This window comes from Myotis daubentonii, chromosome 18, assembly GCF_963259705.1.
Source record: "Myotis daubentonii chromosome 18, mMyoDau2.1, whole genome shotgun sequence".
NCBI lineage: Eukaryota > Metazoa > Chordata > Mammalia > Chiroptera > Vespertilionidae > Myotis > Myotis daubentonii.
This window is the reverse complement of record NC_081857.1, coordinates 5,889,925-5,908,107: the sequence shown is the minus strand read 5'-3', so window position 1 is coordinate 5,908,107 and position 18,183 is coordinate 5,889,925. Positions and strand designations below refer to the sequence as shown.

Sequence of the window (18,183 nt, the reverse complement as noted above, 5' to 3'; positions counted from 1 at the left end):
GTCACCATGCTGTACCTTATATCCCCATGACTTGTTTTTTAACTAGAAGTTTATTCCTTCTGACTTTGTTTACCCATTTTGCCCAACCCCCAACCCCCACCTCCAGCAACCATCGATCTGTTCAGATGAGGTATTTTTAATAATTAAAGCTAAAGTAGGCCCTGGCCAGGTAGCTGGCTGGTTAGAGCATTGTCCTGATACACCAAGGTTGTGGGTTTGATCCAGGTCAGGGCACATGCACGAATCAACCAATAAATGCATAAGTAAGTGGAATGACATTTCTCTCTCCAATCAATCAATAAATAACAATTTTTTTAAAAGCTAAACTTAAATAAAAGACACCCTCACAAAGCCTCCTAGAGACAACTCTAGATTAAGTATGAAGAATCCTGGTTTTGGTCTGGCTTGCGTGGTTCAGTGGTTGAGTGAACCAGGAGGTCACGGTTCAATTCCCGGTCAGGGCACTAGCCCAGGTTGCAGGCTAGATCCCCAGTGTGGGTGGCAGGAGGCAGCTGACGGACGATTCTCTCTCATCGTTGATGTTTCTATCTCTCTCTCCCTCTCCCTTTTTCTCTGAAATCAATAAATATAAATATACACATATTTAAAAAAAAATCCTGGTTTTGAAGAGTGGCTCTACCAGTTACTAGTTTCATGTCTTAGGGCAAGTCATTTAATTAAAATAATGCAACTGGTTTAGAAAAAAACACAGCTAGAGTCCCCTTTAATTCTTAGCGTTTTAAGTCTTGTCTGAATCCTTTACAGTGAACTTCAAGCAAGATACTGTGTGAAATCCCTGGGGCAGGACCACACATTGGAAAGAGTACATACAGTACTTTATAGATCAGATGCAGCTGGTTCAAGCTCTTGCTCTACTTAACAAAATCTGTGACCTCGGGCAAATTACTTAACCCCAAGCCTGATTTCATCAACCCTGAGTCACAAGGTTATTATAAGAATTAAATGAAATAATCCAACCTTAAATCCTTTCTGGAACAAGATGACAGATGAATTTATTGCCATTAGAAACACTCAAACCTGTAGCCAAACTGATGACAGTTGCTGGGAAGCAAAATCTCAACGGATCGAGAAAATATGCTCTGGAAAATAGTTTTGCACCTTATTTTATAAATTACAGTCAAAAGAGAAGGCGTAAATGGATTACATGACATGTATTGGTGATAGATTAGGGAGGTAGGAGAAAGCAAATCGGCGGCTGGTGAGACCTCTGGGATTAGATAAAAAGTAAAATGATAGGCACTTCTTTTACACAGGTGGGTACAGGATAGTTAGCACAGTCAACAACACGATAACATTAGCGGTGAGGGGATCTGTGGCCTGGAGCTACTCTGACGTTCCAAAGGAATGTTATTGGAGATGCAAATAGACAATAGGTTCAGTTAAGGTAAAGACTGAGTTTTGTCGGGGAAGATTCTAGCCCAGGACATGACCACCTGCCATGTACTGCTTAAAGAGTTTTAATTGCAGACCATCATCTTATGTGGTTACTTCAGGTCTGGAGTTTGTAAGGCGGCCGTGCAGGCCTTGCCTGAGCTTGTCAGGTTTAGTATGTGGCCCCTCTTCGTCCGCATTCTGAATAAAATATCATTGAGATAATTACATAAAGTACCTGGTCCTTACAGGTGCTCAATAAATGACCAAAAAAAAAAAAAGTCATTTTGAACTCAAAATGCTACACAATTATTAATGTGTTCTTATTTATCTATAAGTTGAAGGCAGTCTCAATCCCACACTCTCTTTCAAACCTCTATTTGCCTCTATCTAACATGACATTCCCTAGGGGAGTGAGAAAGGGGGGGTGGTTAGTTAAGAGTAAAAGGGCCCTGGCTGGTGTGGCTCAGTTGGTTGAGCGGTGTCCTGAACTGTGACAGGTCACTGGCCGGATTCCTGGTCAGAGCACATACCCAGGTTGATCCAGGGCGTGTACAGGAAGCAACTAATGGATGTTTTTCCTCACATGGATGTTTCTCTCTCCTCTCCCTTCTTCTCCCTCTAAATTCAATTTTAAAAGAGAGAGAGAGAGTAAAAGGGAAGCTTACTCTTTGTGAAGGTGACAGGAGTGATCAAAAAGACAAAGAAAGGGGTCTGTTTTCCCTTAGGAGCTAGGAGTCTTTAGAGTTCTTGAATGTTTGTCAGGCCAGAGGTTAAAGACAAGAGAAATGCAACCAGTCCCTCGTCTGACTGGTACCAAGTGCGGGGCGCTTCACCCCCTACTCAGCCACCTCCAGTCAAGCAAACAAGTCCCCACTGTGTTTCCTATTGGCACTGGGATTGACCAGGGTGGGGAGGGAACAGGTAGAGACTGGGGAGGGAACAGGTAGAGACGACTGAACTTACAAAACTGTGGGACTTAGCCCTCACTTTGCTGTTTGCTCCTTCGGGACTCGCCCCTTTTCTCCCCGGCCCCCCACAAGTGTTTGCACCCTGTTTTCAAGATAGGAGTTTACACGATTTTTTCTTCTTCCCAGCCAGGAACTGAGAAAGAGAAAGAGGAATCCGGGGGCAGATTTTTATCTGAATTCCAGGCTATTGGGTGAAAGGTCGCAAACAACTCTGTCCAGGAGGGTTCCCTTCCAGAACATGCCTTGGCTGCAGGCCTGGTTGGCAGCTGCTGCCAAACCGAAATAGTTTTTTGGTATTTAAGGAAACCCAGACATTTCACAGAGCAAACAAGAGGTCTGTACTGAAAGAAAGAAGAAACTGAAGCCCAAGAGAGGAACTCAGAGCAAGAGAAAATCGTATTAAATTTTTTTAAATTAAAAAATTCAATACTTCATAGGTGTGCCCAAATACTTCCCTTTTTCTAAGATGTCCCAACTCAACACCACCCTGATCGACTAATTCTTCTTCCATCCCCTCAAAATGTACCTAGTTACATATCACACATTATCTAACAAAATTGATTTGTGTATTTCTTTGTAATCATTTTGATGTTTCATTTTATGTACACTTTCATACCCAAACTAAAAATTCTCCCAGAGCCATAATATTGAATTTAAAAAAAAAAATTTTTTTAGTGAAAGTCACACCTTTGCTACTCCAGTTAATTCAATGAATATTGTGACTACCCCAAAACAACTCAGGCCTCGTTGGTTCACTTTCTAGAACAGGGTGTTGCCTCTAACTCAGCCGTGGGCAAACTACGGCCCTCGGGCCTGATCCGGCCCGTTTGGAATGAATAAAACTAAAAAAAAAAAGACCGTTCCCTTTTATGTAATGATGTTTACTTTGAATTTATATTAGTTCACACAAACACCCCATCCATGCTTTTGTTCCGGCCCTCCGGTCCAGTTTAAGAACCCATTGTGGCCCTCGAGTCAAAAAGTTTGCCCACCCCTGCTCTAACTCATACACCCTAAGGATCGACATGTTCCCTTTTTTGTTCGTAGGAATTGATACTGTGTTTGTGTATATATGTATGTGTTGTGTATGTATGTGTGTGTGTGTTTCCAACAGTCTTGATGCCTGATTCTTGGGCTTGCTTAATGCTGAGGTTGAATTGTAACTTGTTAGCCTTAGGATGTCAACCGGGTTAGGGGGTTTGAGGAAGAAGGATTCTTAACAGCAATGAAAAGCCTTTTTTTTTTTTTTTTTTTGCTGATAGGGTAGAATTTCTGTATATTCTAATGCTTTTTACTCACTTCCTCATCTCAATCTTGGGGACATTGTCTTCCTCTTTCTAGTACAAGAAATGAGGTAATAATCACCTGATGCCTGGCAGGAACCCGAGGGGCTCAAGAATCAAGGAAAAGGTGAAGAATCCCAGCAACGGTGCATGCAAATTTTTCTCATCACACTCGTAGGTTCTCAGGAGTCAGCTCCTGACCTAAGGCATTTCATGGCCAGCCAGGGAGAGGCCCATCTGACAGACAAACGACAACACCAACACCGAGGGAGGAGATAGGGTCTCCTTTGGTTTGACATATCACCTTCTGATGACCCTTCTGTCTTCTATTTCCTTTCTTACTAATTCAAATAGGTTAGGAAAAAACTTTTAAAAGAGAAATTCTTCCTGCAAATAGGAATATGACCATCTCGTCCACTAACACTTTCGTTATAAACAAGAGAACTTCCCTGTGTTTAAAAATATATATATTTATTAATGAGAGAGGAGAGAGATACCAAGTTCTTGTTCCACTTATTTATGGGTCCACTGGTTAATTCTCGTACATGCCCTGACTAGGGATCAAACCCACAACCTGGGTGTACTGGGACAATGCCCTAACCAAGGACATACCAGGCCAGGGCGAGAACTGAGAACTTTCCTGCTTTTAACTACCTTGGAGCCTGGGAGCGGGGTAGGCTACAGATTTAGGAACACGCCTTTGATTAATGATTTGAAGAGGCGATAAAGACCAAAAAGAAGCGAAAGTAACCCAGGAAGAAAGGGAAAAGAGTGAACCATCCGTTCTTGCCGCTTTCCTGGAAAAGCAAGGAGGGAGATAATGAGAACCTAAGGGTCACGCCTCAGTGAAGAGGTCAGGAGGTAGTTGGGGAAGCAGACACCGTGTTCCCCAACTTTGCAGGTAGGAACTGCAGCGATGAGGGATCAGCAACAGGATGTGAACACGCCCTGACTGTTTCCGTTCCAGAGAACAGACTGCAGGGTACGGGGTGAAGAACAGCACAGGCCTCCAGCCCGAGCCCCGAGCCAGGAGAGGGGGGGGGGGGTAGAAGTGGGGGGCGGGGGCGTCAGTCCCACACACCCGCTTCGCAAGGACTTGGAAAGAGGTTTAAAACTGGTGGCCCGTTCTCCTTGCCTTGCATGTCTTTGCTTGTTAATAAAGATGCCGACCCCGTCCCAGCCCCCGCTACCGTGTCCTTAGAGCTGCGGGATAGGGTTTCGCACGACCTGCAGCTGGGAATGCGCGGCGCCTCTGCACCCACCGCCCCGGCCGCGGCGAGCGCGAAGCTCCCTCCTCAGCACTTTTCCGTCGCCTCCAACCGCGCCCCAGCCCAGACGCGTGCCCGCCCGCCCGCCCTCCGAGGCCGCTGGCCTGGGTGCGTTTTAGGGTCAGCGAGGTCCTCCTCTCATGGAGCCTAAGGGAGCCCGGCCCGCAGCCCTCCGCAGCCCCCTCCCAGTAGTTTCCTTCCTTCCAGGCAGCTCCCAGCAGCTCCCTTCCAGGCAGTTCCACGCACATCTCTCCCCGCAGCCCTCCCCCCAGACAGCTCCCCGCACACCCCTCCCCGCAGCCCCCTCCCCAGGCAGCTCTGGGCACACGCCTCCCCGCAGCCCCCTCCCCGTAGCCCCCTCCCCGCAGCCTCCTCCCCGTAGCCCCCTCCCCGCAGCCCTCCCCCCAGGCAGTTCCCCGCACATCTCTCCCCGCACACCCCTCCCCGCAGCCCCCTCCCCAGGCAGCTCTGCGCACACCCCTCCCCGCAGCCCCCTCCCCAGGCCGCTCTGCGCACACCCCTCCCCGCAGCCCCCGCACCCCCCTCCCCGAGGCCGCAGAGCACAACAACCATTTTCCCCGCCAGGAGCACACGGTGTCCACGCACCGCGGCGGCGGCGCTGATTGGCCAGGCCCCTGGTAAACAAGCGGCGGGCAGCCAATGGGAGGGCTGTGCACGAGGGCAGCACGCGCCGCGGGGCCCGGGCGGCGGGGCCGGGCCCCTATAAAATGCGGTTTCCGGCCGCGGCGGCAGCGCCCTGGTTTCCGCGGACTGACACCCATCAGACGCCGAGCCCCGCGCCCCAAGCTGTGCTCCTGTTGGAATCGCTCGGCATCGCCAACAGCTGCCCTTGTCCTGACATCTTTTCCAAAGTTGCCGAGAGTTGCAGAGGGAACTGCCCTTCCGTCCTTTTAAAGCGCCTGTGGATTTAGGGTTTTGTGACCCCCCCCCCCCCACGACCCGTGTTCGTCGCTCCCCAGCCGCCCCTGCCTGATCATGGTGGTGTTCAAGAAGATCAAGTCTTTCGAGGTGGTCTTCACCGACCCCGAGAAGGTGTACTGCAGCGGGGAGAAGGTGGCCGGCCGGGTGACGGTGGAGGTGTGTGAGGTGACGCGGGTCAAGGCCGTGCGGGTGCTGGCCTGCGGGGTGGCCAAGGTGCTGTGGCTGCACGGGTCCCAGCAGTGCAAGCAGACCCGGGAGTACCTGCGCTACGAGGACACGCTGCTGCTGGAGGACCAGCCGACAGGTGAGCTCCGGGCTTCTCTGCGGAGCGGGTGGGGGTGGGGGAGCTGAGTTGAGAAGTTTGAAACGAATACCTGGAGCTTCTAAATGCTCTAAGTTGCTCGGGTTGAGCGGTTTGTGTTGTGTCCCTGTATTTGAAGTTTTAAATTTGCAACCCCTTCCCCATCAAAAAAGGCCAACTGGTCCTATTTTCTTAGAGTGATCCTGCGGGATTTTGCCTTAGCTATTTAAAGATTATTTTTTTTATGCATACGTTACTCTTTGCTGTTTGAGACGGTAGCGGCTTAATTTTAAACGTTGCAAGTTTTTGCCCAACAAAATGCATCAGAATTTCTCAGAGAAGAACATAAGGGATGGAGATGGGGGTGCTACAGTAGGTCCTGTCCTGCCCACGAATTCTTATCACACAGATGCGTTCTAAGTGTAACAAGAGACCTAATGGTATCGCCTTTCTCTCCCTGCAGGTGAGAATGAGATGGTTATCATGAGGCCTGGAAACAAATATGAGTACAAGTTTGGCTTTGAGCTTCCTCAGGGGTAGGTATCAGCCAGGTGCATCTTTGGACTTTTCTATCTCGAGATCTTCCCCTCATTTGATCCTGGAGAGTGTTTTTAAATTGTTTCCTTTTTCTTGGCACAGGCCTCTGGGAACATCCTTCAAAGGAAAATACGGGCATGTAGACTACTGGGTAAAGGCTTTCCTTGATCGCCCCAGCCAGCCAACGCAAGAGACAAAGAAAAGCTTTGAAGTGGTGGACCTAGTGGATATCAATACTCCTGATCTGATGGTGAGGTTCAGTTTAAGATTCTATTCTCTCGGGTCTCAGGGATGATAAGTCACATGTCTTGGGCATTAGATTGAAACACCATAGGTGGGGATTCAGGTTCTAAGTCATCAAGGTGGGAGGGAAAGCTGCCTGCTCTAGGTAAGGGGTGGAAAGTAAAGAGAAGCGTAGAGCCTGGCGCAGGTGTGGTTCAGTTGGTTTGGAGGGTCAGCCTGTGCATCGAAGGGTCTCGGGTTCAATCCCCAGTCAGGGCGAGGTCAGGGAGAATTTGGGAGGCAACCAGTATATGCTTCTCTCTCCCTTTCTCTTCCTCTCTTCCTAAAAACATATTCTTAAAAAACAAAAAACAAACAGAGAAAGTGTCTCCAGAAAGTCTCAAATCAACCCCCTCTCTTCTCCATAGGCTCCCGTGTCTGCTAAAAAGGAGAAGAAAGTGTCCTGCATGTTCATTCCTGATGGGCGGGTGTCTGTCTCTGCCCGAATCGACAGAAAAGGATTCTGTGAAGGTAAAAGCCTAAGTCCTGACAAAATAGAAACTGTGGGTTTTGGGGGTGAGGGCAGGGCAGGGGCAGAAGGAAAGTCCCAACTGTACTTAGCATCAGCTTCATCTTTCTTGTTGCTAGGTGACGAGATTTCCATCCACGCCGACTTCGAAAACACATGTTCCCGAATCGTGGTTCCCAAAGCTGCCATCGTGGCCCGCCACACTTACCTGGCCAACGGCCAGACCAAGGTGCTGACGCAGAAGCTGTCGTCTGTCAGGGGCAATCATATCATCTCGGGAACCTGCGCATCATGGCGTGGCAAGAGCCTCCGGGTGCAGAAGATCAGGCCTTCCATCTTGGGCTGCAACATCCTCCGCGTTGAATATTTCCTGCTGGTGAGTGGTGGGGGCGGGCCTGGAGAGAGCGATTGTTCATCTGTCAGAACAGCAGCGGTGCTTTCTCCAGACCTCCAGTCTCACAAACTGCCAACTTCCTTTCTAGATCTACGTTAGCGTCCCTGGCTCCAAGAAAGTCATTCTGGACCTGCCCCTGGTGATTGGCAGCAGGTCGGGTCTGAGCAGCCGCACGTCCAGCATGGCCAGCCAGACCAGCTCCGAGATGAGTTGGGTAGATCTCAACCTCCCTGATACCCCAGAAGGTGAGCCAGACCCCATGTCTTAGCCTAGGGCCTGCTTGGGTGTGTAAAATTGGGACGGTCGGCCATGTCTGGGCCAGGATTCTCATCCCCAACCTCTCTCTGTCCAGCTCCTCCTTGCTACATGGATATCATTCCTGAAGACCACCGGCTGGAGAGCCCCACCACTCCTCTGCTAGACGACACAGATGGCTCTCAAGACAGCCCTATTTTTATGTATGCGCCTGAGTTCAAGTTCATCCCACCACCTACCTACACAGAGGTGAGAATTGTCATTTGACCACTGCATTTGTTCCAAACCTCCTATAGGAAGTTGAGTTGGAGGGATTCCTAAAGGGGGCGTTTCTTTTAGTTTTTACCGGAACTAAAATGTTTTCATTCTTCCTCCCAGGTGGACCCCTGCATCCTCAACAACAATGTGCAGTGAGCATGTGGGAGAGAAGAAGGAGCTGTATCTACTTGTTTCTTTCCGCCTCTTCCTGGACTCTTCCTTTTTCAGAGACTCAACAGTCTCTTCAGTGGGGTTGGTCCACCCCAGCCTCTGACTCCCCAGCGTAGGAGGTGACCAGCAGGCAGTCTAGTCTCCTGGGCCTTAAAGGATGCACACCCATCCTCAGCCAGCCCAGATGTGATGTCGGGGTGTTTGCTAGATGGGTTTAAAACCATAGGCCCATCCCATTTTCTGAGATCGCCTTGAAATTTGAGGCATATTGAGTAGTTTTGAATGGCCTCCTGGCATGGTCTTCCCAAGATTTTTTTGCAGGGGAATATATACATAGATCGCTATAATGATACGAGATCATGAACGTCTGTATCATGTGGAGCAGAGTCAATGTAGCAAACTGGGAAAATGGAAAGGGGGGGGAAATCCTCTTCAAAACTTTGGGGAAAGGAGGTTCTTAAAATCTCCTTTGTAAACTTACAGACAAAAATAAGAACTCTCCAGAGCTGATTGGGTCTGGACTTCGGAGAGCTGTGTGAACTGAAGGGAAGAAGCTCTAAGGCGGTCTTTGCTTAGAATGTATTCCATCTGGCAGAACGCATTAGCAGCGACGCCCCACCAAAGGTCTTCTAAGCCATTCTCAGAGCCTATTGCACTGTGTTCTGTTGCAAACGTCTTTATATGGGAGAACGTGTTTTTCCTTTCATGTGACTCCTTGGGATTGATTCTGAGGTGATGTGTTTTAGCACTTTAGTTCCTGTCATTTTACTCTTTTCTATTTCAAAACGTAAGCTAAAACTGGTCTACTACGTCTCTAGATATAAGCACAAGGACAAAAAAGTTGCTCATGACTGTTGAGACTTTGTCCCAGTGTACAGAATTCTGTAATTCTGACGCTCCAGCTGTCTGAGAGGGGTTGCTGCCACCAGCCTTGCCCACGGCGACTTCTCCTCACCAAGGAGAGGCTAGATCGGGATGCCCAGCCCTGGTCAGAGCCTCCGGACGTTGCCATGAGAAACCCGAGGGCAGGTCTCCACAAAAGCCCCGGCTCCCCTCTCCAGGGTTGGGAGGCGGGGGATGCTCAGCCCCTCTCACTGCAGCCTTTAGCACTTTGTCCCCCTCCTGTGTCAGAGCACTGAGCTCCACCCTTTTCTGAGAAAGCATGTGGACTGAAGGTGGTTTAATGTTTTTTTAATTGTGTATCTTTTTGTATGATTAAAAAAACTATATTTTGTACTTAACCAGATATATTTTCACCCCAAGTAGGGGATATTCTTTGTAAAAAATAAATAAAGTTTTTTAATGGCAAAAACTGTTTTCTTGTCTGTGAGATGGTATTGGAGAAGTTAGAAAGTGTGCCTCGCCCTGGCCGGGTAGCTCAGTTGGTTAGAGTGTCATCCCAACGTGCCATGGTTGCGGGTTCAATCCCCTGTCAGGGAATGTACAAGATTCAACCAATTAATGCATAAATGAGTGGAACAACAAATCAATGTCTCTCAATAATAAGTAAACTTTTTTTAAAGTGTACCTAAAGGAGCGTTTCTCCTACTTCACAATTCATTCTTGAAAACCCTCAGATTATTACCCATCGACCCTAATGAATATAGTCAGAATGGGGGTTGGAGAGCTGGAGAGGGAAGACATTTGAGCTACATTTGGTCTTTCCAATTCAGTAAGGAACTAGCTGGGATCTTCTGATGATCTAAGCTAGTTTTCTACATTTATAGTTAATCATTACTAAAGTTCTTCAATTTTGGAGTGTATGAGCTTTTATTTTTTTTTTAAATGAGCTTTTAAAAAACAAGAAAATGAGGTTTGTGAGAAAAGGTTTACAGTTCCAGATTTTATCATTTGGCTTCATGGTTTCTCCCCAGTGTAACCCTGGTTTATATAAAGACAAAATAATTATTCAGGACTTAAGGATTTAGTTATGAATATTCTTTTTTAAAATTGATTTTTAGAGGAAAGGAGAGAAACATCAATTTGTTCCATTTATGCACTCATTGATTTTTTTTAAGTGAATGGGCTTTTTTGTTGTGTTCATGTATTTTTAAAAATATATTTTTGCCAAAACCGGTTTGGCTCAGTGGATAGAGCGTCGGCCTGCGGACTGAAGGGTCCCAGGTTCGATTCCGGTCAAGGGCATGTACCTGGGTTGCGGGCACATCCCCAGTGGGAGATGTGCAGGAGGCAGCTGATCGATGCTTCTCTCTCATCGATGTTTCTAACTCTCTATCTCTCTCCCTTCCTCTCTGTAAAAAATCAATAAAATATATATTATATATATATATATTGATTTCAGAGAGGAAGGGAGAGGTAGATAGAAACATCAGTGATGAGAGAGAATCAATCCCCGATCAGCTGCCTCCTGCATCGAGCCCACAACCCAGGCATGTGCCCTTGACTGGAATCAAACCTGGGGCTCTTTAGTCCACGGGCTGATGCTCAATCCACTGAGCCAAACCAGCTAGGGCTCTTGCTGTATTTTTTAAGTTTATTTCAGAGACAGAGCAGAAGGGAGATGGGGAGAGAAACATCAATGTGAGAGAGAAGCACCAATCAGCTGCCTCCTGCTTGTCCCCTACCATGAATCAAGCCCCCAAAACCCAGGCATGTGCCCTGACTGGAATCGAACCAGCGACCTTTTGCTGCATGGGACAACACTCAACCAACTGAGCTACACTGGCCAGGGCTCATTGGTTGATTCTTGTATGTGCCCTGACCTGGGATCGAACCCACAACCTTGGGAAAGTGCTCTAACCAACTGAGCTACCCGGCCAGGGCTTAAATTCTTTGTAGGCTGCTCCCATGTTTTATCTCTGCAGTTTGTACCTTTCCAAGCATATAATCATAATAGTAAATGTTTGCTGAATACTCAACTCCACCCTCATCCCTTAGGATATGTTATGCTTCAGCAGGTCCTATTTCTTCCTTGTAGGGTAATAACAATAGATTGACACCACGTAATTGCACCTCTAACTGAAATGATTTTTATTATTCCTAAAGGGGTGACTCAGATGGAAACCCTGAAATGGCAGGCCTCGATGTACTTCCAACTTCTGGCTCATTTAAACCTTCGCAGGCAGATCTAGTCCTGGCCGTTATTTGGGGTTCGGCTTTTCTGTGGACTTGCACATGCTAATTCCAAACCTCGGATTCCTGGAAATTCATAAAACCCATGTGAATGGAACAGAAAGTGAAATTGAAAAGATTCCTTTCCGTTCCCGTCTTTGTGTGCTTGTGTCTGTTTTCATTCTCAGTAGCTCTTCCTGGCTCTCTTTGTTTTTCCTTACCCAGGTGTCAAAGTCTCTAGCTCTTTATAGCCTTTACTTTTACCCCAGCCTCCTTTTCCTGCCTATTCAAGAATTTAGTGGCTTCTGCCCTTTTTCAAATCCGAGACCAGGAAACTAGGTCAAAGTTGATGGAAAAGTTTTTTCTGCAGCTGGTTCTCCAGGGACTGGAGAGGTGGCGGAGAGCAAGAGCAAGCCAGAGGGCAGACAAAGGATGAAGAGCTCTATTGTTTGTGTACACATCCTGGCTAGCGTTACCTGAGGCGGGGGGAGGGGGATTAGATAACATACTTAGGTCTGCTGGAGAGTTGAGCCTTGAAAAGCCAGAACACATGCATCCTGTCCTGTTACCCACATACCTCAAATCCAGCACTTGCCCCACAGAACACTCTATCTATGATGATGCGAATGTTCTATATTTGTTCTAACGTGACAGCCATGTGGCTGCTGAGCTCTGAGATGTGGCTACCGAGACTGAAGAACTGGATTTTTATTTTTGAACTTACTTTGAATTTAATAAGCTTTGTGGACCAAAAGGGGCCGCATGCTAACCTCAGGAGAGGCCCGCATGGCAGCCTTGCAAACTCAGAGACCTAAAGTAACCACAAAGGATGGTCTGAAATGAAAACTTTTTAACTAAAAGCAGTTTGTCATGTCCTACCTAGGCTGGGATCGTCCCTGACGTAGATCAATCTTTACCTTAACTGAGCCTGTGTATTGTCTTTTTGCATCTATAACAACATATTGGAATGTCAAAGTAATTTTCCTTTTTCCGGACCCCTCAAAGCACAGGCCCTGCTCTTCGGCGGCCACAAATCCCCTCATTATTACTGAGTTCATTGTTGACTGTCCTTTGCATCCTGTACCCGCCTAATAAAAGAGGTACAGTTCAATCCCAGAGGTTCCCCCGCTTTGCTTTCTCCGCCTCCCTATCTATCACCAGTGGATTTCATGTAGCCCACTTACCTCTCCTCTTTTGATTGTAATGTGTAAAATAAAGCACAAAGCTGCCATCCTCCGGAGCATTATCTCAATCCGTTCAGATTTTGCTTCCCAGCAATTGTCTACTGCTTTGGCTCAGATAAACTGAAATAATTCTTCACGGGTCTGAAGGTGTCTTGTGTAGACAAGCTCCATGTGCTGAGTGATTGCCGTACTGCACAGCCACATCTGAGGATGGAACCAGGCAGATACGGCTGTTCACCAGAGGAACTCGCCCCTCTCTGAGAGCACAAGAGGGCCCACTGGACTTCTGCTTTTACACGCAACTTCTGGTCCCCCCAGAACATTCTCTCTGCGTAGGTTCATGTAAGTGCGCTTCCCTAGGTACTGGCCCAGCTGTTTCTCCACCTAAGTGGGTAGTTATTCGGGGTCTTCCTTTCCCATGCTCTTCTCATAGGCCTTTGCATTGTTAAAGCACTGTGACGTACATGAACAGCCACCGGAGGAAATTCAGTTGTTAGTATCATAGATCCATGAGGCCCAATGTGGTACAGGAAGATTTGAGCGAAGTCAGAAAAAAACTAAAGAAAGAAAAAAGTTAAAGAAAGTAAAACGAACAAGAAAAAGGCTGGTACTTCCCCAACAAGGGTCCTAGGCTGCCTTGATACCTCTGAACAGACGCGAAACACAAGGATTGAGGCATTGGGGGGCAAAAGTGTGGGGGGAGGATCTGACCAGGCAGCTGGTCAGCAAAAAGCAATCACATGGTAGCTGAAGGGTGTGAAGTGGGGTGAAGGAGTGACTTTTGTCCAGTTCCTTCAACAGCATACAGACCTTGTCCCAGTGTCCTTTCCTTGGGCCATCTCTAGGTGACAGAATGCATAAGGTGGATAAGGAAAATATTTTACTGCCCCGTCAATGGCCCAGTCCCTGTCCCAAGTACCCCGACGTCAACTGTTCTGAAGTGGGAGAGCAGAAACTTTTGTCCCGTTCTCTGTTCTGACCCCATGTCCACCTTCATTTACTGAGCTAAAAAATTCCCTCTCAGGCCCTGGCCAGGTGGCTCAGTGGGGTGGAGTGGTGTCCTACACAATAAAAGGTTGTGGGTTCGATTCTGGATCAGGGCACATACCTAGGTTGCATGATTGATCCCTGGTTGGGGCAAGTATGGGAGGCAACTGATTAATATTTCTCTCTCACATCAATGTTTCCCTGTTTCTCTCCCCCTCTCTCCCTTCCTCATAAAACATATTTACCCCTGCTGAGGATTTAAATGAATAAAACTCCCTCTCCAAGCTGGCTGCAGTTCCAGGGCCTCAGGGCCTGGCCCAATAGATGTGTCGATAGCCTAAAAAGAGTTCAAGGATCAGCCTTCCTGTGCTATTAAGGAGAAATGGTGTTACCTGACTTTTAAAAATATATTTTTTAATTAATTTCAGAGAAGAAGGGAGAGGGAGAGAGAGAAACATCAATGATGAGAATCATTGATCGGCTGCCTCCTGCAAGCCCCCTCCTGGGTGATCAAGCCTGCAACCCAGGCATGTGCCCTAACTGTGAATTGAGCTGGGACCTCCTGGTTCATAGATTGATGCTCAACCACTGAGCCACACCGGCTGGGCACTGGACTATTTTTAGAAATGGCCCACACCCACGGACAGGTTAGAGCATGCTCTCTGTGGTCTCCAGGGGTAGGTTATATAGGGGAAATCATCAGTCTTGGAGGCTAAGGAAGGGTTGTGGTCAGGGTCTGGTCTCTACTACCTGGTGGGTGTTGGGTAGGGTAGTCGATCAGATCACCTGGTCCAATCAGCCATGGCATCGCTTTGTCTTTTCTGGGCCTGGAGCTGAAACGTAACTGGAGCCTGGATGCTATCTCTAGTTTGACCAAAACTCTGACTCTGGGACCCCAGGCTTTGTTCTTAAGATTAAGTGATGCTGATCAGAGCCTCATTGTCTCGAGGGCTTAGTGATTAAGGGAGTGGTCCTTCCTGCAAGGGAGTAGGAGGCCAGTGAGTCAAGGTGCTGGATGAGGCCAGTTCGAATCAAAAAGAAAGAAAGGGCCCTGACTGGTTTGGCTCAGTGGATAGCACGTGGGCCTGCGGACTGAAGGGTCCCAAGTTCAATTCCAGTCAAGGGCATGTGCCTTTGTTGCAGCCACATCCCCAGTGGGGGGTGTGCAGGAAGCACCTGATCGATGTATCTCTCCCATCGATGTTTCTAACTCTATCCCTCTCCCTTCCTCTCTGTAAAAAAAATAAATAAATCAATAAAATAAAATAAAGAATTCCACTCTACTTGAAGGAAGGAAGGAAGGAAGGAAGGAAGGAAGGAAGGAAGGAAGGAAGGAAGGAAGGAAGGAAGGAAGGAAGGGAGGGAGGAAGGAAGGAAGGAAGGAAGAAGGAAAGAGAGAGAGAGAGAGAGAGAGAGAGAGAGAGAGAGAGAGAGAGAGAGAGAGAAAGAAAGAAAGAAAGAAAGAAAGAAAGAAAGAAAGAAAGAAAGAAAGAAAGAAAGAAAGAAAGAAAGAAAGAAAGAAAGAAAGAAAGAAAGAAAGAAAGAACAGTGTGGTAGTGAAGCCAATATACCCTGAGCCAAACTATCTAAGTTCAAATCTTACTCCCACCACTTAACAAGCGCTGTGACTTGTTTCCCCCCTGTTTGTTTACCTGCAAAATGGGAGATAATAACATCTCAGAAGGTTATTGTGAGATTTAAAAATACATGTGAAGTGTTAGAACAATAGCAAGGAAAGTGTCTGTCACCGAAAATGAAAGAGGAGCCATATCCCATATCTTTCGCCACCACCACCAGGCATGTCCCAAAAATGCTCTCTAGCCAATCAGAAGTAAGGCTGTTCTCTTTGTTCCTCTTGACTCCCTTCCTGGGTTTGGGGAACAAGACAGTCTGAGGAGCGGTCAGTGTATAGAGGCCGATTCAGCCTGGAGTTCACTGTGGGAGGGGACAGGCAGCCCACTGTTGGGACTCCCAACCCCAGGCCAGGCCAAGCCCTCTGCACACCTTTAGCATCTCATGGGATAGTCTGGGAGAACAAGCGTTTTTTCTCTCTCATACACCCAGTGTGCTTCTCAGGTCTCTAGAACCATCTGGAAATTAACTGAACTTCCTTAACTTTTTAGTACACAACTCCAGAAGGAAACTTTCCACCGTTTGGAGAGAGAAACTGAAGAACAGAGGGTGCTGGGTTACAAGGTGACTCTGAAACACAGGGTCCGGGCTGCCAGTCGCTACTTGAGCCAATTCAGCAGAGGCAGGGTGGAACCATATATGAGCGTTTATTCCAATCCTGCCGGCGGCGTGGAGAGCAGCAGGTCATCCACAAACATCTGCTGTGCAATCCCCCATAAGCCAGCTGCTTATATTGGGCAGGATAAAGATTACAGGGGATATTAGGCAGAAGGAATAGGCAATGGGGGCTGGGGTGGGACTCCATTGTCTGAGCAACAAGGCTGTTCATCTTTCCATGATAATAGGCAGTTCTAGGATAAGGATGGATCACATTCCAAGGCTGACTCCCAGGCCCAAGGTTGACTCCCCGATCCAGGGGGCAACAACTCCCAGCCAGGTTAGAATGTGCTTTCTTTAATCAGAATAAAACAATCATAGTTAACAGAGCATGATTAATATTTCTTACAACTAAGAGCTAGTCCCCAATATTCTATTTCTGCTCCTAACAACACTACAAAGAATTCTCAGACTCCTTATCTAAAGGGACTGCATCTCCTTTGATTTTCCCCCTTGAGGTGGACTAGACTGAGTAGCACAAAAACCAGCTGAGGGGAGCCCATTGTGAGCCTATGTAGATTATTCCTGCTTTGTCCTGACCTTCCACTTGGCTGACCCTGCCGTACTGTCCCCCGGCTTGTTCCATAAGGAGCGAAGAACGGACAGATTCTGAGGCTGGATTTTTCTGACTACCAAGTGATTGGTCATCTCCAGGGACAGGAGGAGAAGGAAGGACACAGGGGCATAACTGTGAGCCCCACGTGCTGTGAGGGCTGGGATGTCAAGCCAGGTTTGGTCTCCTTCCTTATTGGGTGATGGAGCTGCCAACTCCCTCTCCAAGTCAATCCAATAGCTAGTAAACAGGTTCTTGGAAATGTCTGGCTGGGTGCCCAGTTTGAATATTTTTAACCTCCTGGACCGATGGACAGAGGAAGGATTTCAACTGCTGGCAGGGAAGGTGGGGTCATGAGAACTGTGCTTCCCTTATATGGTTCTGTGGTGAAAGACCCCTCCGTCTCCACTTCACCTGTCTAAATTCTGACTTCCTCCGTCCCCTATCCACTCACAACTAATCGTTTCTTTGTCTCCTGTTCTCCCATTTCTCTCTATTCCTCGTCTTTCATGCTTGACTCACCTTCCAACGCTGAGAAACCTTTGGTTTCTGTTCCAGGCCATGAGATGTTAGCTCCATGTCAGCGTCGATCAGGGAAAGGGTGGCTGGGCAGTGACCTTCGCTTCCCAGGGGAAAGGCACAGCCTGCCAGTGGTACCCGGAGGCTCCTCCAGTCCTGCCTCCCCAACCGCTCCTGCGACCGACCGCATGCACCTCTCTGCCCCCAACCCTTGGGAACAGAATGGAGGACTTGGGAGCCCAGATGTGCACCTCCTATTCCTTTGGAAAGTAAAGGAAATGCCAGAGCCCTGTCCCGTGTGGTTCAGTGGTTGAGCGTCAACCTATGAACCAGGAGGTCATGGTTTGATTTCTGGTCAAGGCACATGCCTGGGCTGCAGGCTCAATCTCCAGGAGGGGGCATGCAGGAGGCTGCCAATCAATGTTTCATCGTTGATGTTTCTCTCTATCTCCTCTCCTTTTCTCTTTGAAATCAATAAAAACATACTGTATATATATATTTTTAAAAAGGAAATGTTAGAGGTCAGAGGAGCAAACCAGAGTCCCGTAGGTAGAAATAGCTTGCAGGCATTTAGAAACCTGTACAGTTTCTTCCTAAAAATTTGAATTGGTTATAAACATTTAAAACCCAACTTTTCCCTAAAATCGACTGTTCTAGCATCTCTTAAAAAGCAATGAGATTTGAACACACACAGTGTCATGGCATCAACCTGCTGGAGCTGAAGGCGGCAGGCCCGGTCTTCCCTGCCAGTTCTCACCATCCCCTATTGCATTAAACCACCTGCTTCAACTCCTCTATGCCTGCCTGACCCCGTCTGGTGGTCACCTCTGCTCTGAGTAGAGCTTCTCAATTACTCCCTCTGAAGGACCTTTGAGATGACGGAGAGTGAACCATTTTCCAAGGACTTCCAGAGCAGCCCACAGTAGTCTGTTACAAGCCAGAAATGTCTCTGAAGTGTGTGTTTTAGGTTTAAAAAGTGAACATTTTTATTTATGCGATATACTCTATTTATATAGTTTTAGTATAAAAATCATTTATCTCCCCACCCAATCTTAA

General features: G+C 47.6%; 1 protein-coding gene across 1 annotated transcript; it reads left to right on the top strand.

The window, feature by feature from the left end:
* Window positions 1–5,664: 5,664 nt before the first annotated feature.
* Window positions 5,665–9,019, top strand: TXNIP (thioredoxin interacting protein). Its single transcript, XM_059674132.1, has 8 exons — window positions 5,665–6,160; window positions 6,621–6,693; window positions 6,797–6,944; window positions 7,345–7,447; window positions 7,565–7,821; window positions 7,928–8,084; window positions 8,192–8,343; window positions 8,473–9,019. Exons 1-8 carry the CDS (start codon window positions 5,911–5,913, stop codon window positions 8,506–8,508), a joined length of 1,176 nt encoding a protein of 391 aa, XP_059530115.1. The 5' UTR covers window positions 5,665–5,910; the 3' UTR covers window positions 8,509–9,019.
* The last annotated feature ends 9,164 nt before the right edge of the window (window positions 9,020–18,183 follow it).

What these genes read in the sequence shown, in the direction of transcription:
- TXNIP (XM_059674132.1), top strand. Translation starts at nt 5,911, where the DNA reads ATGGTGGTGTTCAAGAAGATCAAGTCTTTCGAGGTGGTCTTCACCGAC. An exon ending in GCGTTGAATATTTCCTGCTG is followed by an intron (nt 7,822 to 7,927) that starts GTGAGTGGTGGG and finishes CTTCCTTTCTAG; the next exon opens with ATCTACGTTAGCGTCCCTGG. An exon ending in CACCACCTACCTACACAGAG is followed by an intron (nt 8,344 to 8,472) that starts GTGAGAATTGTC and finishes TCTTCCTCCCAG; the next exon opens with GTGGACCCCTGCATCCTCAA.